Below are 15,574 nucleotides of genomic sequence, written 5' to 3'. Positions count from 1 at the left end.
GCAGGTTGGTCTCAGTATTTCATGTGGAAAGCTCATGCCTTTTGTAAAGTGTTGAGAATCATATTGTTCATCTGAGGTTGCCTATCATGGCCAGAAGTGTATGGGATCCTTTTTATACACATGTATATATCAAAAGATGATTTTTTTTTCTTATATTGGAGCATTTCTCCATACACAGTCAAGTGGATCGAGGTACATAAACCTTTCGTCTTTGTCTAGTCAAGATGTTCTCACCATTCATCAGGTGAAAGAGAGAAAGAAGCTCTAGGGTTGAAATGCAAGCGGCAGAAGTGTTCATTATTCCGGGGACAATTAGCCAAAAAAAAGGTACTTTCTAGGACAAAAGATTAGGCACCTGATATTGAAAGCTTTGTAGATTTGCATTGCAGGGTACAATAGCTTATCCATAGATCAGTCTTGTTTCTGGAAAATATCTCTTTAACACCTTGTCAATCTTTCAGTAGTTTTCGGAGGCAAGAAATGAAATCATAATGGCTACGCCAGGTTAGTTACAGTAGCCGGTTAGATTTTTGAGTCGTATTTCATGCTTATCTATGAATTGATACTTTGGGAAATTGATACTATGTTTATTTAAGGAGTTGTTTGCTGCTTTTAAGTGATTTAAGAGTATTCTGAACTCAGAGCTTAGTTTAGTTTGTTCATTGAGTTGCCTTTAGGAGGTGCCATCTATGAATTGGTCTCTACTTTCTGGTTTTTGCATTGATTATAGATTCTGGGTCCTTGTGTTTAATTGTGAAATTTAGATGAAGTTTTGGAGCTGATGTTTTTCTTATGGACCAAGGCGGAAGTATTCATTTCCAACACTTCACTTTTGTATACTTCAAATACAAGAAAAGACTTGAAAAGGAAATATTATACTCTTTGCTTACATATACCCGTATCTAATATTCACTTGGGAGTTTGAATGGGTAAAAATATCATGGAGGTTTCTGTATTAAAAGTAATATTGTATTTTGTCTCTTCCACTCAAAAATTGGTCAAATTAGTTCTTATATGTTAAATAAATAAATAACAAATTGGTCATTTTTATAAATAAAAGTTAATAATTTTGTATTGTTTAAAAATGAAGTGGTTGACAGGATAATTAAACTGTGACGTGTGGTATGGCACGGGTATCTTATACTGGCATACAGAGATCAGTTTCTAATAGTAGGAATGGATCAGTTTGTTTTTTGATTTAACGCAATTTGAGTATAGGAGTCAAAATGCAATTCGGGCTTCTATAATACTTTTAATTTTACCAGCTTGAATCACAAAAAGTTTCTCCCATTCAACGAAGTGTTATTGTAGCTGGAAACTGGTGTTTGGTGTTGCACACCACTCTCTCTAACGGTTCACGAGTGAAGCAGCGCAAAGCATTTTGAATATTGGATCAAGTTTGCAAGTTTATATCTAGTATAAATATGCATGTATAATATATGCGTGTATGATATTAGAGGTGCTCATGGGCTGGGTTGGGCTGGGCTTGGACAAAATTTTAGGCTGGCATTCTGGGCCTGGCTCAGCCTGAAATATGGGCCTAAGATTTTGTCCAGGCCTGGTCTGGGAAAATTTTTTAAGCCCAAGCCCTTGACCTGGCCTATTTTTTTTAATAAAATACTACAAATTTATTTTTAAAATAATTTTTTTAAAAATATTTTAAATATAAAAAATTAAAAAATATATATTTATTATATTCGGGTCGGGTTTGGGTTAAAAAAGTGGTGCTTGAGGCCTGGCCTGTTTTCTGAATTGGCTTCTTTTTTTTGCCCAAACCCATATTTCGAATCTATATTTTTACCCAAATCCTCTCATATTTCAGGCGGGTTATCAGGTCGGGCTGGGCCACTTGGCCCATGAGCACCTCTACGTGTATGCATGTACACGTAATTTATCTGAGTAGAAAAAAGTCATATTGATCAAAGTCTGAGCATGGAACAATGGACTAAGTTTTGAGGATTTAAAACGATTAAATATTTTACTTAAATAGTTATTATATAAATTGATTAAATGCAAAAATTAAGATTGATGTTTAAAAATAATTAACAAAATAATAGAAGTGAATCGGACGAATAGATATTAATTAGTTTGTATTTTCATGTGATGCATTGGTTGATTGTGTATATGTAATATTTTATATTAAAAATTTAATATAATTTGTGTAAATAAAATATACTAAGATCCATGTGAGAACTAATTTTTAACCATAACTTTTTTTTTAATCAATTATTACATAACACTTATTATTATTAAGCTTATACCTCCACTTTTAAGTTGCTAAAAACCATAATTTTTTAAAATAATTTTTTTTTTAACTTTCATCTTTTCAAATCCCTAAAACTTATAAAAAAATTTATTGGTAGCAAAAAATCTACAAGATTTTTATCACCATGTTATCTTTTGATTTTCATTAGTGAGAAAGTAATGGTATTTTCTAGCGTGAGAGAATTAAGATCTTTTGAAGCGTTTTGATTATGAAAGACTACAACTTTTATCAATTTATATTTGTGTTTTGAAAGTTTAATAAACTAAAACAATCTATTTATAAGAAAATTTAAATTTTCAAATATAAACCATTTTCGATTCTATATGCAAGCAGGAGAAAAAAATGAAATTCATGATGTTGTTTCTATAAATGTATATAAAGATGGAAATTAAAAAAAAAACCATGATCTTTCGTAGTGTGAGAGAAGAAAAAATATATTTTTTTTGGTTTTCTCATTATTATGAGATTTAAAAACATGTTGGAATGTGTATGTTTCTTACTTATATTAATTTTTTTAATTATTGTGCATATTTGGTAAAGGATTATTTGTAGAAGCATTTATAGTATAAACTATTAATTCATTAAGCTCAAGAATATCTTTAAAAAAATATTAAAATCATTTTCATCTTTTAATTGAAAATATTTAATAAATATAGAAAGCCACACGATACAATTAATTTTTTATATTAGTTGTATTATTTATAAAATAATGATAATAATTGTATATATTAAAGATATTTAAGTTTATTATATCTTCTATAAAAAAAAATTATAATATCTAAGTAATTAACTTAACATTTATTATAAATTTATAATTATTTTATGAGAATAATTAAATTAAATATACATTAAAAAAATATGTGCTTAAAATTTAGCACTAATAATTAAGAAATATTTGTAAAGTAATTTAAAAGAATATTGTTAGCAATCAATATATCATGTTAATTTAGGCACAAGTAAAGGGAGAACTCGAATCTAAGATTAAAAAATTTGTTAGAGTTTGTATTTTTTTTTGTTAACCTAAAAAATTGTTAGGATTAAAAATTTGAAGGAGTGAACCCCATGGCTTAATAGTCAAGGTATTTATTGCTCCAGGTGTTGCCTGGGTTCGAATTGCACTAGAGGCATTGCTGTTATGACTTTGCCTTTCTGTTGTAATTCACCAAAAAAAAAATTAAAGAAGTAATATTTGTTAGGAATAAAAATATGAGAAAAATTTGTTGATAATTATTAATTAAAAATATGGTTTTTGTTATTAATGTTTTAATATATACCGATAATTCAACTAATGTGTTTCGGAATAAATTTATTGGGCAGTAATAATGTAATCATCTTGATTATCAATATACAATTTTAAAGATTTGTTTCCCATAGATTTTGTCTAGAAACTCCCATATTAATTTACCGTTACCAACAACTACCAAAACCCGCCATTTCTTCCCTTTTTCTTTTGTACATCTTTATGAAAATATAACTGTTAAAAACACCATCCAAATGAGTGTATTGATACAGTAATTATTCATGGCTAAACCAGTGGAAGTTAATGGAGATTTTGGGGATTTTTTTTTAAAAAAAAAGAACAATATCTTTACATCCTCTAAAAAGAAGATAAAAATTCTATGAACTTACAACATTTTTGCTGTCATTCCATGATTTTTTGACAATAAATTATAGAAATATATGAAACAGTAAAGTGTAAAATTAACCATGTTTTGTTATATGGGTGTTTGCACCAAATTTCATTCTTGTACTCTACTTTCTTCTTATATTTATATTAAAATACATATTTGGTATAAAAAGTGTGACATGTTTCAGTTAGAGGGTTTTAGGCAACATTATAGTTGTTGTTTCTTCTGCTTGAAAAAGGGTTCCAACAAGTTCTTTTGGCAAGTTGTTCCCATTGAGTTTGAAGTTGCTCGATTTTGTGGACAACCTGGCACTTTTGGTGTTTGAAGAAAGGCTGCAATAAGTTTCTCAAGTGTAGATATTTGTGTTTACAGGTTATAAAGTATATTGCAGTTTTAGTAGGAGAGTGATGGCATGTGCTGTTACTTGCCCGGTATGGCATTGTTTTGGGATAAATAAGAAGCCTCGTTTTAGAGTGAGAGCTGAGAGATTAGATGGTAACGATTTGTCAGTAGTGTCAACTGATGGGGTCTCCGTCAAGGAAACAACAGTTCCTGTAGTAGTGGGAAGAGGGTATTTGGTTGATGGTGGGAATGGGAGTTTAAAGTCTAGAATTGAGAAAAAAATGGGTGGTGAAGAGTTGGAACTATTGTGGGATGATGGTTATGGAACTAATACTGTGAAAGATTATGTGGATGCTGCAAAGGACATGATCAAACCTGATGGTGGACCACCAAGGTGGTTTTGCCCTGTTGAATGTGGCCGTCCTATTAAAGATTCTCCTCTTCTTCTGTTTTTACCTGGTAAGTTCGGTGTTTAATACTTTTTCTTAGTTTTTCAAAAATTTTAGTATTTCCCGGTTGATGGGTGAATGGAGTTGACTAATTAAAAAAGATTAATTATTTATCTTTTCATTTTATCTCCAATCATTATTTATTAACTCTTCAAATTACTTGGTTTGGTTTGTCATAAATGAACTTTAATACCTTTGATGTCCCTGTATGCTTTTTATAGTTTATGCTTCGGCATGTTAAGATAATTTGGTTTTCAACATCACAAATTAGATTCCTAAAGTTTTATAAGTTCTCAGTATAGTACTAACATATATGTTTTTACATTGATAAAAACATAATAAAATATTTTAATTAAAATATATAGATTTACGACTTATAATTGGCCCTTCAAAATTTTATACCAAGATCCATGAATACTTTAAGTTTACTGATTTAAACTAGTATTTTTCCTTCTTTTGTTTCTGAATTCTGATGCATGTAGGGCTTGATGGTGTTGGGATTGGCCTCATTTTGCACCATAAACCTCTTGGAAAGTAAGTTATTTTATCTCCCTTAAATACTTATGACCAATTTTCCCTGATTTTTTTGGCTGACAAATTCTATATATTTCCTTCCAATGGTAGCAATCAAGGTTAGTTCAAACTAATTTTTCATGATTTTGTCTAGAAAAGATGTCTCACATATTAAAAATAGAATGGATACTTTTATATCGGGTCGAACTCTAATACATAGCAGATTTGAAATTTATGTATCCAAGACCATGGCTCCCTACACGCATCATATGTAAGATAACCATTGGTCCGTCACAGCATGCTTAGATTTGTTCAATTTTGGTTCCAGTGTTCTACAAAAGCTTTATAAATGGAGTGGATACTTATATCGAGTAGAAAGCTAATACATAGGCAATAGGAAATCCATGGCCCTAAGACCATGACTCCCTACTGACATCATATATAACCACTGTCCTATTACAAAAAGCTCAGTTTTGTTCCATTCAGGTTCTACTGTTCCACAAAGTCTGAATGTATCACCAACATTGGCAACTTTAGCTAGTTTGAAATCACTTGATTCAGATTACAGCTTTTGTTTTAATGAGATCAGGTGAACCATTGAAAATGGCAGAAGTAGGTGTTGAAGGTAGGCTTCTTCCCAAACAGAAAATTGAGCGAATTTCTAGCAACCTCACTGCTTTGCTTCCGTTTTATTCTGTAAGAATTATTGGATTTATCATTTATTTTTCCTGACATTTGTTGCATTGCATGTAATGTTACTTTTCCTTGCTTTATTTTCAGGGTTTGGCTGATATTTTACCAACGGAGACTCTCATTTGGAAGTTGAAGTTGATTAAATCAGCTTCTGCTTATACTAATTCACGTCTCCATGCTGTTAAAGCTGAAGTACTAGTGCTTGCAAGGTCTTTATTCACTTATTTGTGCTGATGCTACTCGGATTAATCGGGGCTAGAGTCGGATACGGCTTGACTATGTTGCTTTGACTCTTCGTTTGGCTTGAAATATCCATGCTGGACTCTCATATCCGACACATAACTCAAACTCTCCAAATACATGGAAAACTTAGAAAAAAAAAAAGAACATAAATAAATACCGGAATTCAACATTCACACCCAAGTCTGAACAAATTAGTGACTCAACAAGACTTATATCCCTGTCTGAATATGTGTTGGATATGAGTACTTAAAGGAAAACGAAAAATCATAAGTAGCGTAGGTGCTTTCTTTCTATATTTCTGGTGAATTGTTTCTGAAAATTTATGTGCTTTGCCTTTTAACTTCATGGCAACTTCATTATGATTGATGGGTTTTTGCATTTTAGTGACAAGGATCATCTATTTCCTAGTGGAGAAGAAGCACTTCGTCTTAAGAAATTATTACCAAATTGCATGATTCGTATCTTCAAGGACAATGGCCATACCCTTTTAATGGTAAGTCACTGCTGTCAGATCTTATGATTCGGATTCTGTACTCAAGGCTCAAGCTTTCATTACTAGGTTTATATTGTTCAAGTTTAGAATCTCTGTAGTTATTGATTCAATCTTTTTGTGCAGTATGCACAATACTAGGACAGAGTCGTACGAGACAGTGAACCAGAAAATCCTCCTCTAAGAGGGTGGATTTACCCTCGTTGGCATTTATCCCTTCTTAGATGAACCTATGGTGGAAAGGGTAACGAAGTCCCTTTAGAGGGAACCTTCAGACCTTAAAAGAATAATAGGAATAAACTTTTTTGCTTATTTTCCCTTCTTGATGGCTTTTGTATAGCACACATAACATGGTTTAAAAAGGAAAACATTTTGTTGTTGTTGTTCTCTTGAAATGTTCATGTCGAAGACACAGTGGGATACAAGTATGGGGATATGATGGCTCTTTAAGAACTCCCAAATACTTTGAAACGATTCAGAGAAAATTAAAAATGCTTATATTAGACATATACCTATCACCGTCACCCTAGTCCGAGTAACCTCGACTTTGACTAACATGTTTTTGTGTGATGGTGTAGGAAGACAGCATGAATTTATTGACTGTCATTAAAGGTACCTGCAAATACCGGCGCTCCAAAAGTCATGATTTTACCAAAGATTTTCTGCCTCCCAGCATGTCTGAATACAGATATACATTCAATAATGTATTTGGGTAATTCCACCAACCACATATATATATCCGTATATAGATATATAAATATATATACACATATACACATGTATATATATATGAGAAACCTGTTGAAGTTGCATCATTTCACCGATTTCTCCTCATTTGAGACTCTGCAGGCTGATATTTCTCTCTCACACACATATATATTTATGAGAAAACTGTTTAAGTTGCATCATTTCTTCGATTTGTCTTCATTTGAGACTATGCAGGTTGATATTTTCTGCCCCTGGAATTGCAGTTTCTTAAATTTTGCTTCATGTTCTTCATTGTTTTCGACCATGGAAAACGGGAAGATAGTCAAAGGACTTGCGGGGGTTCCAGATGAGGGTCCAGTGTTATTAGTAGGTAACCATATGTTAATGGGGATGGACCTTAGCTCTCTGTGTGAAGCATTCTTAAGAGAAAAGAAGATCCTGGTCCGTGGAGTGGCCCACCCAGAGTTGTTTTGGGGAAATTTTCACACATCATCCAATGTTTTTAATTTTTTTGATTTAATGAAAGTGATGGGAGCAATGCCTGTCTCACCAAAATCACTTTTGAAAGCTTTATCTACAAATTCCCATGTTCTTCTTTATCCTGGTGGTGCTCGTGAGGCCCTCCATCGTAAGGTGAGACTAAGGTTCAGGCTTTATCCAATGGAACCAAGTTTGAACCTGCAATCCGGTTGCAAACACGTTTTCGATTGTGTTTCCACTGTGGATATCGAAAATAGTCGAATTCTTGCAAAGATTTTTGCTATTATAAATGTTTTCGTTATTGCAGGGCGAAGCATACAAATTATTTTGGCCTAATCAACCAGAATTTGTGAGATTCGCAGCACAATTTGGGGCCACCATTGTACCATTCGGGGCTGTAGGAGAAGATGATATGGCAAAAGTAAGTTGCTGTGTCTTTTAACCATATAAATATACATACAAAAATATAATATCCTTCTCGATTATATATTTATATAGTGTTCATATTATTTCTTAACAGGTTGTCTTCGATTACTATGACTATATGAAAATCCCTATGCTTAATGATAGAATCAAAGAAGTCATCGGAGTGGTGGTGTACAAATAAGGTCACTATTCTCCGTCTAATCAATCTTTTTTTATTTATTTCGGAGCTCGATTTTGATTTAAAATGACTATTATCTTCACATATGAACCCGACAATGCAAAACATGAAGCAATACTAAACTACCCTATGAAAAACAACAATAAAAAGTTGCATTTATGTGCAATTTACAGTTGAATATGGTGTAAATGCAGGGATAAAGCAAAGGGAGAGGTGGCTAGCCAAGAGATATTCATACCGGGAATGATACCGAAAATTCCGGGTCGATTTTACTATCTGTTCGGGAAACCGATAAAGCTGAAAGGAAGGGAAGATTTGGTGGAGAATAGAGAATCTGCAAATGAAGTATATTTGCAGGCAAAAGCTGAAGTTGAACGCTGTATTGGTTACTTGTTAAAGAAGCGAGAAGAAGACCCTTTTAGAAGTATCATTAATAGACTAATCTACAGAACTTTCCATGCTCCTTTACACCAAGTTCCTTCTTTCAAGCCTTGATAACCAAAATAAAAAATGGCACTGGAATATATCCATCTTTGATTCTATAATTGTTAGAAGAATATATCGTGGTTACGGTTTTTCGGTTTTTTCGATCTCTTTTCTTCTTATTGGTTCATGAATTGTTTTAGTACATCTTATGTTACTTGGCGGTTTTCTTTTTATATATTTATGTCGAATACAATTCGAATATTGATGAAGAGAAATGATTTTTCAAATTAAGTATACTTGTTTTAATATATATATATATATATTGATCAGAGGCAGATTTCAGGGGTTGGTAGGCCCGACCCCACCTAAAATGGAAATAATTTTATTTAACACTTTTAAATTTTATAAAATTTAAAATTAATAAAGGTAAAATTACACTTTGATCTCCTTAAAAATAATAATTAATTAATTTAATCTTTTAAATATTATAAAGATATGAACAATTTAACTTCGACTCCCCCTAAATTTTTTTCCTAGCTTCGCTCCTGATATTGATAGTAGCTTATATACTGATACGAATACTAAAATTAAATTTATATATATATCTATAGTTTTTAATTTATAATAGTTGAATAAAATTAAATTCAATGTAATATTGAATAGTTATTATTGGAATATTTCAATTGTATTGAAATTAAGTTAGATTTAGTTAATATGAATCATTTCTTTTACAATTGAAATAATAATTAAATTTTAAGAAATAAACAATTATATATATATATTTCAATTGTATTAATATTTCAAAAAAAGGTAAAAATTATTATTTTTTAGGGTTCGTCAAAACTTACTTCTAATGTTAATTATTTTTTACAATTAGCTAGATTAGATACAAATTATTTTAAAATCAAAATCTAATTATTTAATTGGATATTTGTTAAAATTAGGATTTAAACTTTTATTTTAACATCGTCACCAAAATAAATATTTATCTTTTGAGTACCTAATTAAAACTATAACTTAATATTCATCTTGTAATAAAAAATTAAATTTAAAATAATTGATGAGAAAATCTTAAATTTATTTTAAATTCAGAAAATATACAAATGCTTCATATTTTCACAAAAAATAAATAAATTAAAACAATGGAGACACAACCAAATATTATGTCTTCAAGCTAAAAGACCATTATTGAGGTATGTTAATTACCCATCGCCGTCGCCGTAAAATTATGGTCGCGATACTGCTATTTGAAACCTAATTCTGGGTATTTTATTAGTGTCAAATTAATCACTATTATAATCTTTCAAGTAAAGATTTTTCAACAAATATCATCAATTAGGGGAGTAACCAACAGGGGTTGACAAGTGCCCCGGCCCCTTTTAAAATTGAAAAATTCACCTTTAATTTTTGTATAATTTAAAAAATTTTAAATTAGTATATAATAAAACTACACTTTAACTCTCTCAAAAATAAGAAAAAAATTGATTTAATCTTTTAAAAATAATTAAATTTAACTTTTGCTATCGTAAGAATATACAACTTAATTCTGGCCATCCTCAAAAAATTCTATGGCTTCGCCTCTATCATTAATGTTAGTTTAATAATCCGATTTAATCTCTTATTGTGATTTCTTTTCTGAAAATTGTTGATTTAAATATGTTTTTTTAAAAATTCTTTATATTATTACTAAAAAAATAAAATATCATAAATTAAAGTTACAATAGAGAGTATCGTAATACAAGGAACCGATAAAGGAGAATGTTATTAGTAGCAATATTTAAAGTTAATTAAGTAGAATTATGTTTTAGAAATATGCAGGTGTTTTAGTATTATTGGTTTACGTGTTTCATCACTTTTAATTAAACCCATATAAAAATGTTTTTTTATAAAATTACAATTTCAGCTCAGTAATACTAAAAAAATTAATAACCTCATATTTTTAGCATTTATTTTTAATTCGTACTATTTATTGTTGACTGTCAAATAATTTTATGAAACTAAACATCTCTAAGTATACAAATTTTCAATAGATTTTAATTGACTAAATTATTATAGTTTAAATTAAACATATATATTTATTTAGTATATTTTAGTTTATAAAGTATACAAACTAGTGATGAATAATATGATGGACAACGATTATGGATGAAAACGAGGTAGGGGTGGGTGGAACCCTATCTGACTTAATTAATTCATCTACATTTATCTTGAATTTTGGTTTTTAAAAAAATTTAATCGTTAAGTGTAATTTTATTTTTAATAATTTAAAATTTTAAAAATTTTAAACACCTTAAATGAAAATTTTTATTTTAAAAAGGATCGAGGCACCTATCCCCTAAATCCTTTGAATTCAAGCTCTAATGCTAAGAAATATTGAAAAATTAGTTTGCAAACAGTGAAATTTTTAATATCTTGAAATCTTAAGTGCATTCCTCTATCTTTTATATGCATGTAGATACGGTGAAGCTACAGGTGCTCATGGGCCGGGCGGCCTGGCCGGTCTGACGGTCCGTCTGAAATATGAGAGGGTCCGGGTAAACATATAGGCCTGAAATATGGGTTTGGGAAAAAAAATGAGGCCCGTTTAGAAAATGGGCCGGGTCTCGGACACTACTTTTTTGGCCCGGGCCCGAATATAATAATTTTTTATTATTTTTAAAATATTTTTAAAATACTTTTTTTATTTTTTATTTTTAAAATAAAATTTTGGTTTTTATTAAAAAAATGGACTGGATCGAGCTCGGGCTTATGATTTTTTTCTCGAGTCGGGTCTGGATAAAATTTTAGGCCCATATTTTGGGCCGGGCCAGACCCGAGCCTAGGACGCGGGCTAAATTTTTTATGAGCCCTGCCTAAACCCGGCCCGACCCGACCCATAAGCGCCTCTACGGTGAACCTAAAATTTAGTTATTTTCCTCAATCAAACACAAAAATAATAATAAACTTAAAAAAATATAAGAAACCCTACTAAAAATGAAGTTAAAATAATGATCTAAAATACCCCTTATGAACAATACGGCAATATAAGCGGTGACTACAAAAACCCTAAACCCCTCCATTTCTCTCACTGCAAATAACGCGGCACGCCATCACGGAGCTTAGGTTAAACAAAATAAGGTTTTTTTCGTCAAAAGGTTTACATTTTTCCTCACCCTTTCGTTATGTTGTCTGTGTGATTTTCTTTTTTTAATTGGGATTCTTGGTTTTGTTTGCTGTAATTTCAACACTAATGGGTTCCTTTAAGAATCACCTAACTATTGGTTCTTTTAAGTTTTATCTGTTTTGTTTGTGATTATGAATTGAAATGGTAATTGAGAAAAAAAAAGGGTGCTTTTTTATCATGTTTAAATTTAGTAGTTTGATGCTTGATTATATTGTTAACAGTAATTTCATGGTGATGGTGTTTTTAGGTTTGTTGGTTTCTGGAAGATTTAAAAATGCTTGTATTGTTCGAGACTCCGGCGGGCTTTGCCCTTTTCAAAGTATTGGATGAAGGGAAGCTAAATAAAGTTGAGGTATTTTCATCTTCAAATCTTGTTAGATCAAGTGGAAGTCATTTTTTTAATGAATTTGTTGGCATTATGATCTAGTTTATGAAATATTTTAGTTCCAAGTTTGGATTGAAATTTGGGGTATTGTTGTTTTTAGGACTTGTCAAAGGAATTCTTGGCTGCTGACTCAGCAAGAAAGGTAATCACATTTTAGAATTTTTTAGCACATTTGTTGTTCCTCGTGTAAGGAATCTGATCTATTCTTTACTATGTTGTTTAAGGTTGTGTCGTTGAAAGCCTTTTCCAAGTTCGAAAACACTGCAGAGGCTTTGGAAGCTGCGACGAAATTACTTGAAAGCACACCAAGCAAGGGTCTGCGCAAATTCTTGCGTGCTCATTGTGATGGTGAAACATTAGGAGTGGCTGATTCAAAGCTTGGAAATGCAATTAAGGAAAAACTGGTCTGTTAATATTCTTCATATGCGGATTCTATGGTGATATTCTTCTGTTTTGTTCAGTTGAATTGTGTTTAAATTGAAGTAATTACTTGGTCTGCAGAAAATTGATTGCATTCACAATACCTCTGTCATGGAATTGCTGAGAGGCGTAAGAACTCAGTTGACAGAACTCATATCTGGCCTAGGTGCACAAGATCTGGCTCCCATGAGTTTGGGTTTGTCCCATAGCTTGTCTCGTTACAAGCTGAAGTTCAGTGCGGATAAGGTACTTAGAACAATTTGTTGTGCGCTTGATTGAGCATTATCTATTTCCCTTCGAATTGGAGGGTGTTTTACTGGGAAGGTTTTGTTGAACAATTTCCAATTGTAGAAATGTGTAAATAAATCAGTATTAAATTCAAGATTGCATGGAAGAGTTCAGTGAGTTATAGTATGAGGTTAATTGGGAATTCTCATTAATACAGAATTTCCTGTTCATGTAGTCTTTTCTGGGTTCGAAATCATGGGGGAGACGCTTTGATATGGGTGGGTGATGTGCCAATAAATGGTGCAATTTGCATGTTATCCAATAGTTACTTGGTTTTAAAGAACTTCCTTGGCACATGATTCTCTGGAGCTATGGTGACAGTATACTTTGTATTGCTTTAGGTGGATACGATGATTGTTCAAGCCATTGGTTTGCTTGATGATCTTGATAAAGAGCTCAACACATATGCGATGAGGATTCGTGAATGGTATGGTTGGCATTTTCCGGAGCTTACTAGGATTGTGCAGGACAATATCCATTATGCCAAGACAGTGAAGCTAATGGGTGACCGAGCTAATGCTGCTAAGCTTGATTTCTCAGAGGTATGATTCTTGATTAATAAATCAGAAAATTAATACCTCAAGCTTGTCAACCAAGTGTGTGATATATCGATATGAAATAAAGTGCTTGAAGGAAACCTTTCCATATTCTTACGGAGTTATCTTGCTTGAGCTTTCTCAGATATTACCGGAAGAAGTTGAGACAGAATTGAAGGAGGCAGCAGTGATATCCATGGGAACCGAAGTTAATGACCTTGATCTTATGAATATCAAAGAACTATGTGATCAGGTTCTGTCACTTTCTGAATACAGGGCTCAACTGTATGATTATCTAAAGAGCCGGATGAACACTGTTGCACCGAACTTGACCGCTCTTGTTGGTGAACTTGTTGGTGCTCGCCTCATCGCTCATGGTGGCAGCTTGTTGAATCTTGCAAAGCAGCCTGGAAGTACCGTTCAGATTCTTGGTGCTGAAAAGGCTCTCTTCCGAGCTCTTATGACAAAGCATTCAACTCCCAAATACGGGCTTATCTACCATGCATCCTTGGTTGGTCAGGCAGCACCAAAGCACAAGGGGAAGATTTCAAGGTCACTTGCTGCAAAGGCTGCATTGGCAATCCGATGCGATGCTCTTGGAGATGACCAAGATAACTCTATGGGACTTGAGAACCGAGCCAAGGTAAATCATAACTCTGTGTTTAGTGAATTTCTCCGGAGAAATGTAAGGTGTTTCTTACACATTACCCTTTGTAGCTCGAAGCAAGATTAAGGGCTCTTGAAGGCAAAGAATTGGGAAGATCTGCTGGGTCAGCTAAAGGCAAGCCTAAAATTGAAGTCTATGACAAGGATCGAAAGAAGGGGGCCGGGTTGATAACTCCTGCCAAGGTCCTTGCATCTCAAATTTTCATCATTTACTATATGATATTATTACTGTAATGATGATTTGTCATTTAGGTATTCATTTTTATTCTTTTGTTGTGCACAGAGTTACAATCCTGCAGCAGATTCAGTTCTCGGGCAAACAACAAACTCGGGTGCTCTTGATGAGCAAGACACAGCCCCAAGGAAGAAGAAAAAGGTCGAGGTCGAACCTCAGGAGGAGGAAGCAGCAGAAGTGGCTGCTATTGAAGATAAAAAAGAGAAGAGGAAGAAAAAGAAGAAAGCTGATCAGGAAGCAAGTTTGCCAATTAGTGGAAACGAACTGGAAAACGAAGAGCCTGTGCCGAAGGAAAAGGAAAAGAAGAAAAAGAAGAAACGTCAAGCTGAGGACAGTGGGGAGAATGTTGAAGGAGAGAAGGAGGAGAAGAAGAAGAAGAGAAAACATGTAGAAGAACAAGAGCCTGAAGTGCAGACCAAGAAAGAGAAAAAAAAGAAGAAAAGTGGTGATTGAGAAAACAAGAAAATTTTTGTTGAGTGTTAGGTAAACAAGTTTTTTGAGTAATATGCTTGTAAAATGTAGTATTTTGCTGAGTTGTTAATTATGTGCCAGTGTTTCTTTAAACCCTAATTCTGATGTATTATCAACTTCCTTATGGATGCAATTGCAATGATATATCAGAACATTTTTTTCATCTGAATTTGAGTTAAGGAAACTTACCTCTTTGGTGCATATCAAAGATATTCACTCAACCCCTAGTTATAGTTTAATTGATTTATATAACCATTCTTATATTATTCATTACATTTTCATTTTCTTTTAAATGTTCCTATTCATGATATATTCGGGTATTGATACGAAAACAACATACTCCATTGATGGAAAAGTCCCAAAAAAGAAAAAAAAATGCTTCTTAACCTTTATATAAGGGCCAAGGAATCAACAACGGAAGCTCTCCTGTAAGTGGAGAAGAAGAAAGAATATAAATATTAGGGTAAACTATACATATAGTCAATCAACTAATTTTTTTTTTCATTTTAAGCATCTAAAATAAAAGGTTTGTAATTTAAATACTTATATTATATAGTTCGTTCATTTT

General features: G+C 32.3%; 2 protein-coding genes across 3 annotated transcripts; both read left to right on the top strand.

Moving 5' to 3' along the window:
- Window positions 1–4,130: 4,130 nt before the first annotated feature.
- LOC107898140 (acyltransferase-like protein At1g54570, chloroplastic) lies at window positions 4,131–9,075 on the top strand. The gene is made up of 10 exons (XM_041100080.1): window positions 4,131–4,695; window positions 5,168–5,219; window positions 5,744–5,894; window positions 5,979–6,100; window positions 6,519–6,627; window positions 7,203–7,336; window positions 7,596–7,965; window positions 8,120–8,233; window positions 8,333–8,420; window positions 8,611–9,075. Exons 1-9 carry the CDS (start codon window positions 4,302–4,304, stop codon window positions 8,417–8,419), a joined length of 1,533 nt encoding a protein of 510 aa, XP_040956014.1. The 5' UTR covers window positions 4,131–4,301; the 3' UTR covers window position 8,420; window positions 8,611–9,075.
- Window positions 9,076–11,826: 2,751 nt separating this feature from the next.
- LOC107899143 (probable nucleolar protein 5-2) lies at window positions 11,827–15,169 on the top strand. 2 transcript variants are annotated; one of them, XM_016824765.2, is made up of 9 exons: window positions 11,827–11,976; window positions 12,253–12,357; window positions 12,491–12,532; window positions 12,615–12,794; window positions 12,892–13,056; window positions 13,440–13,640; window positions 13,780–14,277; window positions 14,352–14,483; window positions 14,584–15,169. In XM_016824765.2, exons 2-9 carry the CDS (start codon window positions 12,280–12,282, stop codon window positions 14,986–14,988), a joined length of 1,701 nt encoding a protein of 566 aa, XP_016680254.2. In that variant the 5' UTR covers window positions 11,827–11,976; window positions 12,253–12,279; the 3' UTR covers window positions 14,989–15,169. The 2 variants fall into 2 exon arrangements, with proteins under 2 accessions (XP_016680254.2, XP_016680255.2); XM_016824766.2 differs by having other exon boundaries at window positions 11,856–11,959.
- The last annotated feature ends 405 nt before the right edge of the window (window positions 15,170–15,574 follow it).

The sequence above is a fragment of the Gossypium hirsutum genome, chromosome D08 (genome assembly GCF_007990345.1).
Source record: "Gossypium hirsutum isolate 1008001.06 chromosome D08, Gossypium_hirsutum_v2.1, whole genome shotgun sequence".
Classification (NCBI taxonomy): Eukaryota; Viridiplantae; Streptophyta; class Magnoliopsida; order Malvales; family Malvaceae; genus Gossypium; species Gossypium hirsutum.
Note: the sequence above shows the minus strand (reverse complement) of the source record. Positions and strands in the feature narration are given on the sequence as shown.